We start from the raw sequence: 18334 nt of genomic DNA, 5'->3' as shown, positions 1-18334 counted from the left end.
CGGTAGGTGCCATAAAACCAACTCAACAATGTTGCTTAAGGGCTATGCAAAACCACTGGCTGACATTCAAGGAAGGTATGCATATATATATATATATATATATATATATATATATATATATATATATATATATATATATGCTTTTTATTTGTGCGAACGCTGTAACCTAAAAATTCCCAAGCAGAAAATGATACCCCAAAGATCTAAAACACCTTGGGAAAGCTTGTAAAAGTAAATAGCAAACAATGTAATTCTTTCCTGTATTACGTCTATGGAAGGGTCATGAAATAATGTTTGGCATCAAAATTGGTATTCAAATCGTGGATTTTACTACTATGCACTTTCTCACTTCATCAATCAGAAAAGTTATAGAAAGAATTATGGTGTATTTAATGGTAAATAAAGAGGCATACTCCTGATTTAATGTTTGTTTTGCTTGATTTTATTCTGACAAGAAATTTGGTAAATAAAACATCACAAGGAAGCCAATATCCCTGACAGGACCAATTGTGAGCAGACGCAGGAATATATACAGGTGATGATTGGGTTGTTTCAATATTATATTAATTGCTGAAAGAAAAAGAAACAACAAAGAACAATTTATTACAACTTTATCATGGCACAGATTTACATCCTATCAGAAAGCTCAAGGAATTTATTGTGTTATTAGCTATACAATTGTTAAACTACTTTTGAAATTGGTAATCCATCAGAAAGATCAAGACTATACAAAGAAGAGCTGATTGCGATTTGAAAAGTCACAACGTCAAGCATCAATAATTCGTTGAAGGTGTAGGAGAAAGCTTATGCCAAGAGTAGCAAGTGAAGAATATTTTAATAGAACAAATTCTTTCAGTCTAAAGAACTTCCTATATCCACAGGTTTTCATCAGGCTGGGCCAAGTTGCCTTTTGACATGGTAATATTAAAACGGGGCACAGAAACGTTGGCACATACAATAAACATTTATATCAATATTGGAGGTTACCAATTTAAGTGGATGTGACCCAACACATAATGACCGCATGCCTAAAATTAGTAGCATGGGCAGAGTCATAAATATTAAATGGAAACTTTTTAGCACGTCGGTTAATTTATAATATGTAACGGTAACTAAAGATGATATTTTTGGGAGCAGTAAAAATGTACGCCAGTCACTATCATGACAATTATGATGAAGTTCGTATTTACTTTAACAGTTAATTGATTTATTTATTGTTTTATTTCAGTATCTACAAATATATACATGGAACTAGCCTGGTTCTCTGATATAATCAGTGATTATATTATTTATTATTACTAGCGGTACAAGGTGTCAGGCTAGTATTCATCAATGGGTAAAGTTCGCATTCGAACGAATAATTCAAAATTATACCAGACAATGTTTCTAAATATTGATATTGGTCTTGACAAACATTCAGTTAATTGTGAGATGACAATTGTAAATGTGTGGAAGTATTATAATGTCGAAAGTCCCAAGCAAAACTGAAGAAATTAAATGACGACAAAAGAGAGGACGATCACAATTATGGTCAAGACAATGCACTAAGAAAGAACTAGAACTACAAAGAACGTGAACACAAATAGCTGAATTATGATCCAAGAGAGGCCTTTGATGGCACTTTTTAACATCTCTCACTTTCAGTCACCTTATACATATAATGAACTATTCTCTAATTCTTTATAATTCATTCGCTTTGAACTTTATCATAGCACAAGGTAATCTTGACGAATGATGCGTTTTACTCATGTTGTGTGACAGCACAATCGAATAATAAAAGATGAGTCAAGAGAAAGGGCCCTAAGAAAGTAAGAATAGTAAAAAAATGGCGAAAAGAGTTATAATTAGAAGGCAAAACACAACTATGTGTCCTGATGAAGAAATTTAAGTCAGACTGCATCTTGCGAATAACAGGAATGACACAGTCTCCATACTCACCATTATAGCATTAACAATATCGTTATCGTTATTTTTGAGTGCTTTAACTGCTTTCGATCTGGACACGTTTACTTGGGCCATAACCAGTTCAATATCTCTGGTATCCACTCCTGTCTCATCAATCTGAAAGAAAGAAACCAGTCATTACATATGCAATGTAACTAGATAGACAAATTCAGATGATACATGTGTGAAGTGAAGTTTGTTAGAAAATTAATTGATAAGATAAGAACATGAGAATTACTGATATCTGAACTATTTTAATGAAACCAATACTAATATTAACTAGTCATCTGTTGCTAGTTGTGTCTCTTTTTATTCTGGTACGTTGACTTGGACTGAAGTGCAGAAAGTAATAGTGCTAAATAAAGATTATAAATAACTACATGTGTTCTTGCGTTCTTTAATTACAATCACTGCACTGATTTTATTGTGAAATCTTTTATGCTAAAACCTTCCAATACCAAAGCAGAGATAATGTCCTGGAGTATCCTTTTACTTGGGAAAATACATTGTACTCTTTACATAAGTCAATAACGGCACCACTAATCAATTGATAAGGGACGGATATTTTCTCATCCTGCACAAGTTAAATGATTTTCTTCGCACATATCTTATTAAGTGCTAATTTTACATAAGCAGGCACAACAAGGATGTATTCTTTTACAAATAAACCGCTATTACACAACTACCTATATTAGACAAATATATGTTTCATTGTTCAGACGTGATCGCTTAATAAAAATTAAATATCATGTTATCTTTATTTCCGTCGAGGTAGACACTGTCCCTGCAGATTGTTTCCCAAGCACGTTTTAGATAATGTAGAAGTATCAAAGTGAGCTTACAATCCATCATCACAATCTGACATGGTTTGATAACAACTCTCTACATGACCAGAGTTTGTCTTGAAGTCATGTCTTATCATGCGTCAACAAAACAAGTAAGTGCATCAACGCCAAACGAGGAACTAACCTCCTCATCTCCCTCTGATTCCTCCTGCATGGGATGCGATATTGTTTTAGGCTTCTCACCAGTGGCATCAATGTCTTCTGGTGCAATGAACTTCGCTGCGGCTGCCATCTGTGCTTTCTGACTCAGATCTTCCAACTGCAAAGAACAAAATTCTCATCTAACTGCAAAGAACTGCTTTTTTAAAAGGCCAATGAGTCCACACAATCCAGCTTGCCAAAGATTTAGTTTCAAGGGACGATAGGAACACACTTTTCCAAGAATCTCTCTTAGAACTTGATACTGTACTTACCGAAAAAACCCCACCTCAGATCTCTTTTTTTAGAAGGGTAAGGATTCTAAATATTTCAGTTACAATATCCATCACGAGATATTTAAGCTGGCTGATACAGTTATATGTAAGATGGTAGATGAGTTCAATTTTCATTATAGGACCAGTTGTTTATTGCTAAAGAGTTTAATGTAGAAGCTATATAGGGACCTTTAAGAATGACCTTGGAAGCAGTTGGATCAACATCACTTTATAAAAATGCAACCACGTTATATATAGAACGTTTTATTCTTATTCTTACTTCCTATTTTATTTCTGTTATCTATGGTATATACTATGTCAAATAATGTCTGATCATAAGTTAAATACCTACATTTAACCCATGATGGTAACGCATAATATGCAGATCACAGGGACCTTTTGTTCTAAGGGTTTACTATCGATGCTTTAATTCAAGCATAAAAAGACCCAATAAATGAACTTCAATAACAAAATTTAAACATAAGTCTCTCAAGCAAGATGTATATGTCGCAAAAACTTTCTTTGCAGTAACGATGCAAGAATTATTCCAAATAGTATAGTACGCAATATAGCATGTCAAAATGTTAACTAGATTACGGTGAGCTACTTTTGTTGAAATAGTGTACCACTAATGAATGCATCTCGTCATCTATTTAATGATTCTATGAAGAACATTACCTGAAAAATTAACATACAAAATGCATGCCTGTAAAGTGCAAAACATGCATCACAATGGCCTGCTTCAATAATGATGAATAGCGGTAATCAATATGCATCACAATGGCCTGCTTCAACAATGGTGAATAACGCTATTCAATATGCATCACAATGGCCTGCTTCAACAATGGTGAATAACGCTATTCAATATGCATCACAATGGCCTGATTCAACAATGGTGAATAACGCTTTCAATGTGCATCACAATGGCCTGATTCAACAATGGTGAATAACGCTAACCAATGTGCATCACAATGGCCTGATTCAACACAGGTGAATAGCGCTAATCAATGTGCATCCCTTCACAAAGTTTCATCATTCAGCACAAGATAGTATTTAAATGGCAAGCAAGCAATATGCATATATCAGATAAAAGCAACGATTTAACCGAAGTTGTAAAATGCTTATTTATATCAGAGTTGCAAAAGCGTTCGTCTGATAGAGATACGTAAAACAAAGAACTCAACATTATCTTAAAACATGCATTAATGAAGGATAAAATATTGGTGAAACTTTTGTGATGAAGATATAATGCTAATCAAGATGCATCTCGACATCAAGCTTAGTTATTCCAGGTTTACTAATAGTGTAACGAACACTATTTTCCGTGCCTCCTCCAAACTGCTCTTTATACATTGCACCATATATAATATGGTGCAAGAAATATATTTAGTTATGAGCAAGGCACACATGTTTATCATGCGCCAGTTAAATGTTAAACATTAGTTATACTGGCCTTATTTACAATGTATCGTTGTCATAAATATAGATGCGTGCAATCGTCCAGTTCATGACTCTATCCTGAACAGATATCGAGAATAAATATAACATACAAATTTGAGCAATGCAAGTTAAACGTGCAATATGTGCAAGTTACTAATACTATCACGATGTTTTTATTTAGTATTCGTGAAGATATGCAAATATGTAACTTAGAATCATCAACCAATTTTACAAAATTACATCCCTTAGCCCATCTACAAGGACTAAGTACAATAAATCAACTTTAAAATATTAGCTTGGGCTCGGAACAATGCAAGCTATCCACTATATATTTACGTAATTTTAAATACACAGACTCTATAAGCGAGGGAAATAAAATAGCTCACCTCTACTTCGACTATTTGAGCAAATAGGAGAAAAAAACGATTATTAAGCAACTACAATGCCACAAAATGGTTTAATTTTACTTCTGTCAATTGTGTATTTATGTTTTGTGTTTGATTCTACTGATGATAGAGTGTTTCTAACCTTGACTTCGCCAAAGACAATGTAGGTGTCAGAAGCCGAACTCTTGTACACCTCTGGTCTATCGATCATATAACAAATGTGTTTGGATCTCCTAATGGTAACTTGTATCACTCCTTTGATCTGTTTCAGACCTAAAAGTACAAATCATAAACATGCTTGTATTATATAAATGTTACACGATCATAGCTGCAAAAAGAAACATCTATAGCATTTATGAACTCTCTACGTTGAGTAACAAGATAAGCATGTTATAAAATATCATCATAGGATTACCATTTACAAATGTTATATTTCTTTGCATACCCACATGGATGGGCTGTGGCTACCGTTAACATGATAAATACACAGAAATATAGCTGAGGCGGTATAACATTGTCATACATATTACTAGTCAGAGCAGGGTACTGGTTGTATCTTAATGCGTTTTAATCGTGGTCAGTTCCCAAGTAAAAGTACTCTCTTTACAAACGAAGGCATATATATGCAGTCATCAAGTGCATCTAAGATCTTTTCTGTAGAATGTTATCATGCGCAATGTACTGAACTGCTCGAGATTTAAAACAGAACAGTTTATATTAAGAGCAGGAAGCCGCCATTTTTGGAGGACAGAATGCAACGCCCTGCTAAACCAAACTACACTGCAGCAGTAGCCTATAGGCGAGGTTGTCATATATGTCTAGATTTATAGAATAACTTTTCCAATATTTAAATATGCACAACTTGTATCTGACATATACAGGTTTGGATAAATCATATTTATCTTTTATCGACATTAGGGCAGTAGTCGTGGTCATTGCAGGATGTAAGACTGGACTATGCATGTCTTAATAGATACTAGTTGCATACTACTATTTTCTCCATGCAAAGTCTATGGAGAATACGATAATACTCATTGCATTGAACGAGGAAGTCTTACTGCAGGGGTTTTGATATACCGTGTTCTCCAACCAAAGCAGATCTTAGTACTACCTGCAGCATAGTAATAATTCAACGGCGGTTGTTTTCTTAGAAGAGTATGGGCCATTTGGCCACGATGCAGTAGAGATAGAGGAGCCCATCCCTTCTCTAAAGGAATAAATTGCTTTTAAGTAAAGAATCTTGGGAAAAAAATTGGCCTGGATCTTTATCAGCCCCTGGCGATACCTAAAATCCTTACTTCACTATTAAATTGACAAGTTTAGCAAACCACTATCGCAACACGAATAAGCAGTTAATTCTTTCTTCATAACACAGCATGGTTATTACAGTTCATTGTAATACATTATCATCATATCATGCTACTTCAACATAAAAGATGGTAAGTTTTCCTTCTGACATGCACGTAACTAGAACTGATTAATCTTTGAAAACAGACTTACTCATGTAGCTGACAGATTGTGTCCTGAGAACTTCTAGCATGTTCAATGTATGTCATGTACCAGAAAAGGGTAATAGTTTTCATCATGGATCAAGCTCTTATTCAATTTATGTCATTACCGAGTACATTTTTAAAAATTGTATCTCTCTCTTTCCCTCCACCCTGTCACTCTTTCAAATCCTCCCCTTTGAATGTTATAAAAATGTTATTTATTTCTAACATGCAATTGTACATAAACTTTAGTAAACACATTTTGTCCATTAAATAATTTAAACAACGTTTTCAATGTACTAACAGACGTGAGTGAATCCAAAGCTAAAATCTGCAAATACATTTTATTAAATGAATTTCCGTTTGAAACATTACATCACTTATGGCAATTTTAATAACTGCCTGTGCCTACATAGGAATATATTATCCTCTCTCAAAAGACGTCGAACAAACTTACCTATAATCAATAACTTATAACAGACAATTACTGATTTAAATATAGCGTACATTTATTGTCATTTATCGATAAGCTGTGGAATGATTTGGCATCATCACAGCTTCCATTGATCTACATATGATATCTGCTCGAGTTTTAAATGGAGGTATTAAACACAATTCTGAGAAGTTTTGTGCCAATGAAATATTTTTAAAGAAAAGCCCCGTTTTATCAGCCACTCCCATTTGTACGTTTAACTGCTTTGGAAACAAGAGTACAATCAGCCTCTGGCCTCCTTTGTACAAAGCACAATGTGGGAACACGTAGAGAATGTTTGACCCTAGAGGTTAGTTACTTACGAGTCTCAGATAGATGGAAGTTTGGTGAATTTAAGTTACCGCATATAAACCATTATATTTTATTAGACTTGCCATCAACGTCACCAAAATCTGTAGGCTGCCTATTATCCTAGGTGAAGCAATGTAAAACGTTTGGTCAAAATACTTGCTCATAAAACAGTGTGCAAAACCAAAGTTTCTTTGAGTTATGGTGGCATTGGTCAAATCCAGCCGGCTCTTCCACGCTTTAAGTACATGTAAATCTCACACTTTTGGACAAACAACATAGTCCGGAAATATAACGTTATCACGTAAAATCTATTTTTCTTCATTAATCCACAGCGACTTTAACCTTTGACTTTAAACTCAAATGGCATTTTTCAAACACAACTTTGGTGCGTGAATGAATAGCCAACATAAGCCAATTGTTTACGCCCTCAGTGAATGGCTTTTAGTAGCAGACTGGTCTAAAGAGTTCTCATTTACATACATATCAGTGACATTTTTTCTTCTGTCTGTGTGGGCTCGAGACTCAGACTCGTAAATACTTGGTTATTTGAGAAAGCTTGCCAGTAGTTTATTTTGGGCCGGGGGGTACTTCTTTGGGTTTCTCCTGGGTAACAAGACGTTCTTTACGTCATATATTGTCCATCTTGTGCAGAAATATGGCATCAAACCCACATAATCAAAACCACACTTGCAATGACACAGATTTTAATGCTTAAAACCTCGATTTGTTAAAAGATGATAATAGGAACCCTGTTCTAAAATTTTCAATATCAAAATTATTTATAAATTAGTTCCAAACAACTAATTCATCATTAATAAGTTTTTCTCATTAATCGTGTCAAACAGACGATTTATTACCTTAGTAATTCACGAGAGTTGTGTCACTTAATGATCCAACGGAAATGGCAGATGGGTGGAAAAACAATTCAAACTTGATGAGATAAGGAAGAACTAAAGCATGTTGGATACATTTTAGATTGAAAAATATGGTTTTTAGATGCATCAAAAGTCTTCTTCACTCTATTTTCCAGGGGCGTAACCCAATGCAAATGTGAGAATAAACGGACTGTTCATTATCATTCAGGTGTGTCACATACCAGATTGAAGTTCATCAGAATTTTCGTCAGTGTGGAAGATGAAAATTCACCAGACACCGCACTTAAATTATTTAGTGCAACTTCTACACAACCATTTATAAGTTTAGTCCAATCGAACACCAGGCTATAGTAATGACTAAATCAACAATTAGGTAAAATTGGATTAGATACAGACATTAAAAGAAATGTTTTTTTTTTCTCCAATATGTGTCAACCTGTTTTACAATACAATAGACGTGCACTGCTATATATCGCAATAAACATATTCTTTGCTATAGTTATCCCAATTTCATTATACTTGTTTTGTAGTCTTTATAGATCGTACCTAGTTATCTTACCATTAGTTGGAGCCACAGAAACAACGGTCCAAATACATGATCCATCCTCGGATTATATCCTTCGCCATAATAAAGTCATAATGAACGTAGCAACGAAATAAATTACTGTATTTTTTGGGGAGAATCAATAGATAATCACTAGAAGACACTAAAATTGCAGATTAGGAATTAGCAGCTAAAAATCTTAACATCAAAAATCCCAACATCAAACGTTATTTACTCTGGACATTTATAGCATTATCACTATAATCTCTACAATAAAACTAAATCCTTCATTACAGTTTTGAGGTTGGTAAAAAGAATATGAATGCTTTCATGTTTACAAAGCGTATGTTGAAGCTATCACGATTTCATTTCAATATGTAGTTCAAAACAAGCTATCACTCTGTGACTGTAGAAATATTTAATGGATTATGTTTGATACATTAGAAAAACAGAAACTGTAAAGTAGAAGAATTAAGTCCAATTGAAATGTACAGTTTCATAAATTTTAAAGCAATAAAATTACCACACATATTAAATATCTAAAGACTTCACACTAAATTGTTAAATGGTACATAGATCATATACTTTTAAGGATATACATCTGTTGCAAGAACACTTCTAGACAAAAATCGCAAGGTGAATTGAGTTACATAAAGCATATTGTATATACGGCAATATTTGATTTTCCACTGTCAAGAAAAAGTATGATTAATATTAGCTTTATCGGCTGGATAAATTATCTCCCGGTTTTTGTGCATTGTATTTATCTCCTATCTAAAGATGATAACTTCAATGATCCTTTAAAATAAGACCTTTGCAAAGCAAGATGAAGATTATATTGATCATTTGTGTATGAAACAGGAAGTAAACAACACGTAATGCTTGACCGATTTGTTCCGTGCTGCCACCTATCTAACTCATGGGACCCTGCTGACTACAATCCCTCATTCGTTTGCAAACCATCATATATCAGTGTTCATATTGGCCTACACATATGTATGTGCATATACATGCATGCATAGTTACGAGTTTTTCTTTGCAACTCACCCAGTTTTAACAAGGCTTTTCTAGCTTTCTTCTCACTGCGACTCCGTTTAGCTTTGCTAACAAGCTCCTCTTGGAGATCAGCTGTTTGTCCCACCTGCAGGGGAAATCAATGTCAGGATGGGTTTGTTTCCCTATATTGAATACAATATTTTAAAACTTACCTTATTTCAATATCGCCATTTCCATCAAATATGAAGCCTTACGCCAAATTTGGTTTGAATCCATTACATCAGTCAAAATTGACTTAGCGGGAACAAAAATTCTAACTGATGGTGCGTGATTTGGCCCAATGAACAAAAACACACACACGTCCCCGCACACACCATATTCCTAACGTATATATCTAAAAATATATCTATCTGAATTAGATTTGTACTGTTATAAAAAGTCTAGGGATTCATGATAAATGTAATGTACACATGCATTTCACAGTAAACTTATTTTCTCACTGCCACTGGCATGCATTACACAGTAAACTTATTTTCTCACTGCCACTGGCATGCATTACACGAAATAATAACTGCATTACATAAACTGGTTGATGTTCAAAACTGCTTCATTGTAAATTAATGCTCACGATACGACACGTGACTCACTTTATACAACAGTCTGCTCTCTGCGCGATTTATGGTAACTACTTCAAATGCTATCGGCATGATACAAAATTTGCAGATAATAACACATCAACTAAATTATGACGCATGCTGCGTTTGTCAACAGATCAAAGGTTCTAGGCTCCGGTATTTATTGCCTGTCCTATCTACTATATTTTAAACTCAAATATAATTTGAATAGGTTCCCAAAGGAAGCATATGTACTAATACTCGTACTTAACCTGTCTATAAACAGTGGCTAATTATAGAAGAACATTAAAGGAACAGGACATGTACATATTTACAAATCGTAAAGTGAAATTTGACAGAAAATTTATTAGCAAAGGATAAACACCAGAAGTGAGTTTATGTCACTTAAGTATATCATATTGACTTTTTGACAGCAAAAGGATTTTGCATACTAAAAGGACCCTTACCAGTCCATTTCAGTCGCTGTTTACTTGTGTCTCGTGTAAGTACGATAACTCAGCTTGAGCTGCAAGATTGCAAGCTACGAATCTAAATCACAGTGATACATAACACAACTTGTTCTTGCTGGCCTCTTTAACTCTCCGAGCACAGTTTATTTTGCCAAACTTCTTCTACTAAAACATCCAATAACAAGGCAGAGATGAGTGGCCTCAGACTGTCAATAGCAAGGTAGACATCGTGTCTTTGATTTGTTTTAGACATGGAAAACGTCTTAGTATTGATATGTATATTTAATTTTTCTCAGCGGCTATCTGTTATGTATATATGTATTGTGTGGTTGACTTTGACCAGCAATTGTGATTTGGGTCTTCCTGATTCATATCGTGAATTTTGTAAACAACATATTGCATAGCTACAATGAGTCTATGATTTTAGATTATATTTTAAAATCAATATAAGTAGGAAGAAACTTGTATATTTGGCTCTCAATTCAGGAGATTTTTGTATTCCCTTTGAGCAAGAAAGGATCTACATGCCCTTTCCTAGGTAGTAGCTAAAATGTAAGTAAACAGACTATATCTTTTTTACGAATTTGATGGAAAATTTTATTGCGATCACAGAGTATCTTAGGAAAATGAGTATTGCGACATAGGACAGGTGGAGTTGTATTTAAAACTGTTTACTTCATAATTACTTATTTCATATATTAACATCAGTCTTAGGGGAATCAATTAAAGTTATGTCTCAGTTAATAATTGAGATGATTATATTTTAAATTTACATTATAAATTAGAATTTCAAAGAGTTCATGAATAGTCGTAGGTCTAAATCACTATTTTGAAATTATTGTGAATTTATGCAAGGACATTTTAGATAATATCATTGTGATACATCAAGACTGTATTGGCACATTGACGTATTTGAGACTACTGGTACACCAGGACATTCAATATTATAATTCATGAGCAACACCACACAACCTTTACGGCCATTGGGATTTAATTCACAATATTTGTAAGCTCCGTTTACATTATTACTTTGTAAGTTAGGGGGGAAAATATTTTTCAGTTTTACAAGACTTGTTGATTTTCGTCCTTTTCTGTTATTTAATTTAAGATCATATAGTCGTAACAGTACTGTATGTCGGTCATAATGCGACAAAGTGTTAAGCTCTGGCCAAACGTTCGAAATCGATTAGTTTGCTCAAGTCTGTGAAACAAATCTTTGTACAGTGTCGATATGCTTTGATGTTACGCAGGGATGCATCTGTAATTGGTATTAATTGATAAATAAAACCTTCGTAAGCAGCTCCCTGTCAAAGAAGGCCAAATGTTTTACTTCTCGAAATTGACTGCTTAAGACAAGCTTCAATGTGTTGTTCTCATTATACCTTTGAACATAAACATTTTACCGACATGACTGTATTAAATAAATATTTATTAATATAAAACCTTTCGAGGTTAAAAAAAGAACATTTCTCAAGAATGTGAATTGGCTAGTTTATTTCTCTTTGTTATATACAATCCACACGATTCCAACCCTATTCTACACAAACCTATTCCCTGGTCATTGAAACAAAGCCAGCAACTAACATGTTTATCTCTTCCTACGTCGTCCTTGGTGGGTTGTGCGATTGTGCCAGACTGTTCTCTAACGTCCTGGATGCCTTCTTGTGCAATGATGCACTTCTCTGATGCTGCCTTTTGTGCCTTTTGACTCGGATACTCAGTCTAAAAATATCCACTGTCATCTCAATGTAAATGTAACAATTAAGGACAAATTATAGTTTTCAACATGCTATTGAGGTTTTACTTTCAAGATATTCGAGGATCAAAACTGTACAAAAATGTTTGTTGAGAGAACGGTCTGAATTGATTTTCTGTCATCAATGAAAAGTATTTCTCATGTCCTTGTATTATTTTAAGTTCCCCAGTATTGAAACATTTCTTTTCCCCAACCCCCGAGGCTCATAATGGAGGAACTAACCTCTTTATCTGGGCCTGATTTATCCTGGACCGGCTGTGAGATTGTGCTAGGCAGCCTGTCAACGTCCTTGACATCTACTACGTCTTTGAATTTCTCTGCATCAGACGTTGGTGCGTCCTTACTCTGAACTATACTCTGCAGAGGAAAGAACGCTCGCCTAAATACAAGTTGAAGAACAGCTTAAAGAAGAAAAAATGTCACTATCTATTGGCCTGTCAAAGTTTGTTTAAACAAAGACGAGGAACAGTACAAGAAAAACTCGTAGACACTAATGTTCTCTGGGCCCAAAAAGGTCCATGAATGTAAATTCTTAATAATTTCTCAAGATCTAAAACAACAGTTCTATATTTGTTCTTCGCTAAAATAGTGTTGAATACACATCTAAAAACGTCTCATGAAATCTACAAAAACCAATTATGGTAATTTATCGCCACCACCATCATCCCCGCAATTTCTCAACTCACATCTCATGGACTTAAAAACTAAAGGATGAACTAACCTCTTTACCATCTCCAGAATTCTCATGGATGGGCTGCGAAACCAGAATGTGCTGCTCGCCTGAGTTCTGGATGTCTGATTGAGTCTTGATATTATCTACGGTTGTCATCGGTGCTTGCTGCTGCAAAGGCAAACATTATCACCTAACTATAAGTGGAACAGGTGCCTGAAGACAACAAAGTTCGCTTCCATCAGGTTGCCTCGTTATTAATTTCAAAGAACTTGAAGCTCTACTGACAAACAAGAAATTCCAAGAATGTTATTTTATCCATATATTTAGACAAGCCGAATGAAAAATAAAAATGGAAGCAATAAACTTTAGTTAGACCTTGATATTGACCTTGACCCTGACCCCAGTATTAATTGGGATTGGTTTGCTTAATCCAACATAAAAGTGAAGATATGTTGAATGCCATAAAAAATACTTTCATTTGTTCAAAACCATCAGTGATAAACATTTATGATTGTCAACATGGTGAAACCCTGAAGGTCAAATGGAATAAGATGAATATTGCTAGAGTGATTTAGTGAAATAGCAAATACAAGTATGTCCGAGGTTGCCATCAGGACAGTCATCATGGAGGTCAGACCAAGGTCAAACAATATAAGAACAATCAAATATTACGAGAGGGTGGCTTTAAAAAACAGTAAACATGTCGGAATGACCAATTGTTCAAGAATAGTTGGTGTAACTAGACCATTTTAAGCTATGATCACTGTGGCAAACAATCTCGGCTATAACATTGTCACTGTCCTAATTTATGACTTAAGATATATACTCGGTAGATTTTAGTGGAAATTCCATATTTATGCTACCAGTTCTTTAAAGACTATCGATTAAAAAATATTCAATATTGTCGCCGTTGTCACCAGGTTGGAAGTCTGATCGGTGCAATTTTCAATGTGGAAACATAAACGAAAATATATTTTAGTGAAATCACACGTCGATATTACTGTCTTTAGCTAATAGAAAGATCAAGATGACCACCGTGGAGAGAAAACAATAATACTTGAGAACGATATTTGAATTGGCGTGATCGGATGGACACAAAACACCAAATTGCATTTTGTTTGTGAAAGTATTTAGTTACATATATATATCCTTCAAAATTATCACCTTCTGTGAACAAACAAATTATCGTCAATATATATTTGTGAGAAAATAATCCGTCGAAAGTAGAATTCATGCTGATGCGCAAAGTAAATAATATTCAATCAAAACTGATGGGTAAATGTATTTCATAGTCAAGCAAAATCCCCCGACAATATATATATATATATATATATATATATATATATATATATATATATATATATATATATATATATATATATATATATATATATATATATATATATAAACAGCTCTTCTAACGTGTAACTGGCCCATCATTGCGGCAGTAATCGGCGGAATGTGGTTTTATTCTTCTCCCCAAAACAGAGGCAGTCATCCAAGGCTAACCTGAGTAGGTATCGAACACGAGTCCCTTGTTTTACAAGTTTGAAGCTATCTCAAATAAGGTACCGATACCTATTGGAGTAAAGGTGAAACAAGAACTTGCCTTAGATCTTTTTAACACAAAGATTTTGTACCTAGTTTTGTTTCCATGCATTATTTTAAAAAAAGTATCCAGCGGATACAAGTTCGGGACAGATGCTAGGTGATAGCACGCTGCGAACGGACACATACACACTTCCACAATGCTTTCTGAAGTGTATCGCTAAAACATATATTTCTCAAATAACTCGTTATGTGATCAAATCGCGAACATTCATGAAAGAATGTCTCGTAAAATATGTTTCAAAGTAAAGAATGCAAACCACATGTACAAGGTGCGACTCATTTAACTGCATCAGACACACATTGGGCTGAACTGATAACATTTCATTACAACTCTGGAGGGTGCTATGTGTCGTAGCAGAGCAGATGCCCTCGATGCCACTCGCGATAACTTTGTCCAATGTCAATGAAGTAGGCCGATGTACTAGACTATTTGAAGTAGGCCGATGTACTAGACTATTTGAAGTAGGCAGATGTACTAGACTATCTGAAGTAGGCAGATGTACTAGACTATTTGAAATAGGCAAATGTACTAGACTATTTGAAGCAGGCAGATGTACTAGAATATTTGAAGTAGACAGATGTACTAGAATATTTGAAGTAGGCAGATGTACTAGACTATTTGAAGTAGGCAGATGTACTAGACTATTTGAAGTAGGCCGATGTATTAGACTATTTGAAGTAGGCAGATGTACTAGACTATTTGAAGTTGTTTGAAGTAGGCAGATGTACTAGACTATCTGAAGTAGGCAGATGTACTAGACTATTTGAAGTAGGCCGATGTACTAGACTATTTGAAGTAGGCAGATGTACTAGAGTATCTGAAGTAGGCAGATGTGCTAGACTATTTGAAGTAGGCAGATGTACTAGACTATTTGAAGTAGGCCGATGTAGCATGCTATTTGAAGTAGGCCGATGTATTAGACTATTTGAAGTAGGCAGATATACTAGACTATTTGAAGTTGTTTGAAGTAGGCAGATGTACTAGACTATTTGAAGTAGGCAGATGTACTAGACTATTTGAAGTAGGCAGATGTACTATTTGAAGTAGGCAGAGGTACTAGACTATTTGAAAAACGAATGTACATTGGTAGAAGATAAGAAGCGAAAGGCATGACCTAGGCACATAATGAAAAGTTACACTTCATAGAAAATTCATTGGTTGATGTCCAAAACAGGAGAAGTGTTTGTTTTGAAAAATAGCTGACATGTTACTAATTAATTGAAAAAGAAAACATTCGAAACCACACAGCTTTGATTGTAGGCAAGTAAGTGATACATTCAAATAAAATGATAAGCAACAACTCCCAGATCTCATTCTTGCTGTTCTCATTAACGTTACTGACACTAATTTCATTTGAAATATCTATACTAAATGTTCGAATAATAAGGCAGAGATGCTAGCTTGGCAGGGCCTCATAGTTGTAATAATTTGTACCGTTAGTTTCGTTCGTCAGACTATAGCAGACTATGAACACATTGGTCAAGTAACAAATCGTTTGTATTGTGCAAGCTGGTGAAATAAACTGTTTTGTACATTTCTGATTATACGTTACTTATTCACAATCGTGAATCATCAAGCGGAATTATTTGATAAGAAAACATATAAAGCCATATTTGACACTTCTCGGTTTTGGCTGTTCAAGACAGGTTTGTCTGTACAGCTCTCTATCCATGTGTTCAGGCAAACACTTCCCTACATATATATAATCCGATAAATGTATTTTTATATAATGTGAAATATGTGATGTACGCTGAAAAAAGTTGTTGAAAGTCTAAAATGTTTGATTCACCTCACTTTATATTTATCAACCTAAATGGTTTTTATTTTACATATATTCAGTGTCTCATAATGCCTACACAAAACAATTATATTATACACCACTCCTATTACTCAATTTCTTTTTTTTTAAATGCAAAAATGGGAACTAACCATTTTGTATTGTCTTGATTCCTCCAGAATGGGATTGGACTGCTGACCAGCGTCATTTATATCTGCTATGTCCTGGACTTTCTTTGCGGTTGCCATTTGCACTTGCTGACTCAGATGCTCAGTTTACAAAGGAAAAACCTAACTGCGCTGGAAAGAACTAGTTTCGCTGTTAAAAAGTTTTAAAAGACACGACACTCAGCAAATTGCTGAAAATAATTCCTAAGAGAAATCCTGTCATTTAGGATAGCAATTACACGTGAAAAGACTAATCTTTACAGCAGCATATTGCATTATTTAAACAAGTATTTTTATGTTAATAACAGTGACTCAAATCTAAATAACAAAGGACCAATAAAGAGAATTAGATCATTTTAAAACAGCATCCGAGGGTAGATCCACCCATTGATTATTTGATTGATTTCACTGCATTAAGTGTTTTAGTCACAAAAACACAAGTGGGGCATGTAGTACAGTGACAGAGTAGCAAACTCAGCACTATGACTTTTCGACCTGACCCAGTTCCGACCTGACCCAGTTCCGATGACCCAGTTCCGACCTGACCGAGCCCAGACCAATACTGACTGACTGCCATTCAAATTAAGATAAACAGATTCATTGACTTGTTTTAAAAAAGGAAATAACGAAAATAAAAGTTTTACACAATACAATAAATCGATGACAGTTTCAAGTTTAATGCGTTTGAACACACTACAGCAACATATGATGCTTTGCGTACAGTGCCTTTTAACTATCTGAAACGAGTTCTTTGCGTACAGTGTCTTTTAACTATCTGAACTGTGATCTTTGTGAACAGTGCCTTTTAACCATTTACATGTGTGGCGTTGTGTAGTCATTTGATGTACATATCCTGCATTCAGATAGAGTTATGTAATCATTTCATGTACATATCTTGCATCAAGATGGAGTGATGGAGTCATTTCGTGTACATATCCTGCATCAAGATGGAGTGATGGAGTCATTTCGTGTACATATACTGCATTCAGATGGAATTATGGAGTCATTTCATGTACATACCCTCATTCAGTTGGAGTTATCAAGTCATTTGATGTACATGCCCTGCAGTCAGATGGAGTTATCGAGTCATTTGATGTAATACCCTGCAGTCAGGTGGAGTTATCGAGTCATTTGATGTACATACCCTGCAGTCAGATGGAGTCATTTGATGTACATGCCCTGCAGTCAGATGGAGTTATCGAGTCATTTGATGTACATACCCTGCAGTCAGATGGTGTTATCGAGTCATTTGATGTACATACCCTGCAGACAGATGGAGTTATCGAGTCATTTGATGTTCATATCCTGCCGTCAGATGGAGTTATCGAGTCATTTGATGTACATACCCTGCAGTCAGATGGAGTTATCGAGTCATTTGATGTACATACCCTGCAGACAGATGGAGTTATCGAGTCATTTGATGTTCATATCCTGCCGTCAGATGGAGTTATCGAGTCATTTGATGTACATACCCTGCAGACAGATGGAGTTATCGAGTCATTAGATGTACATATCCTGCCGTCAGATGGAGTTATCGAATCGTTTGAT

The 18334-nt window shown here is 34.9% G+C and overlaps 1 protein-coding gene across 2 annotated transcripts; it reads right to left on the bottom strand.

The window, feature by feature from the left end:
* Positions 1–419: 419 nt before the first annotated feature.
* Positions 420–16996, bottom strand: LOC149791953 (nascent polypeptide-associated complex subunit alpha-like). 2 transcript variants are annotated; one of them, XM_089970466.1, is made up of 8 exons: positions 16772–16996; positions 13279–13398; positions 12780–12914; positions 9769–9862; positions 5171–5301; positions 2914–3048; positions 1939–2061; positions 420–570 (listed from the first exon to the last, which is right to left on the bottom strand). In XM_089970466.1, the coding sequence occupies exons 1-8, from the start codon at positions 16865–16867 to the stop codon at positions 559–561; spliced, it is 846 nt and encodes a 281-aa protein (XP_089826592.1). In that variant the 5' UTR covers positions 16868–16996; the 3' UTR covers positions 420–558. The 2 variants fall into 2 exon arrangements, with proteins under 2 accessions (XP_089826592.1, XP_089826593.1); XM_089970467.1 differs by having other exon boundaries at positions 13279–13395.
* Positions 16997–18334: the final 1338 nt, after the last annotated feature.

This window comes from Sinohyriopsis cumingii, chromosome 9 (genome assembly GCF_028554795.1).
Source record: "Sinohyriopsis cumingii isolate HCF-2022 chromosome 9, ASM2855479v2, whole genome shotgun sequence".
Lineage (NCBI taxonomy): Eukaryota > Metazoa > Mollusca > Bivalvia > Unionida > Unionidae > Sinohyriopsis > Sinohyriopsis cumingii.
Note: the sequence above shows the minus strand (reverse complement) of the source record. Positions and strands in the feature narration are given on the sequence as shown.

Excerpts from the sequence above, each read along its gene's own strand:
- LOC149791953 (XM_089970466.1), bottom strand. The coding sequence starts at position 16,867 with ATGGCAACCGCAAAGAAAGTCCAGGACATAGCAGATATAAATGACGCT. Across the intron at positions 12,915-13,278 it reads ATTCTGGAGATGGTAAAGAG|AGTATAGTTCAGAGTAAGGA; the intron begins GTTAGTTCATCC and ends TTTCCTCTGCAG. Across the intron at positions 5,302-9,768 it reads AAAAGCCTTGTTAAAACTGG|GTCTGAAACAGATCAAAGGA; the intron begins GTGAGTTGCAAA and ends TTGTACTTTTAG.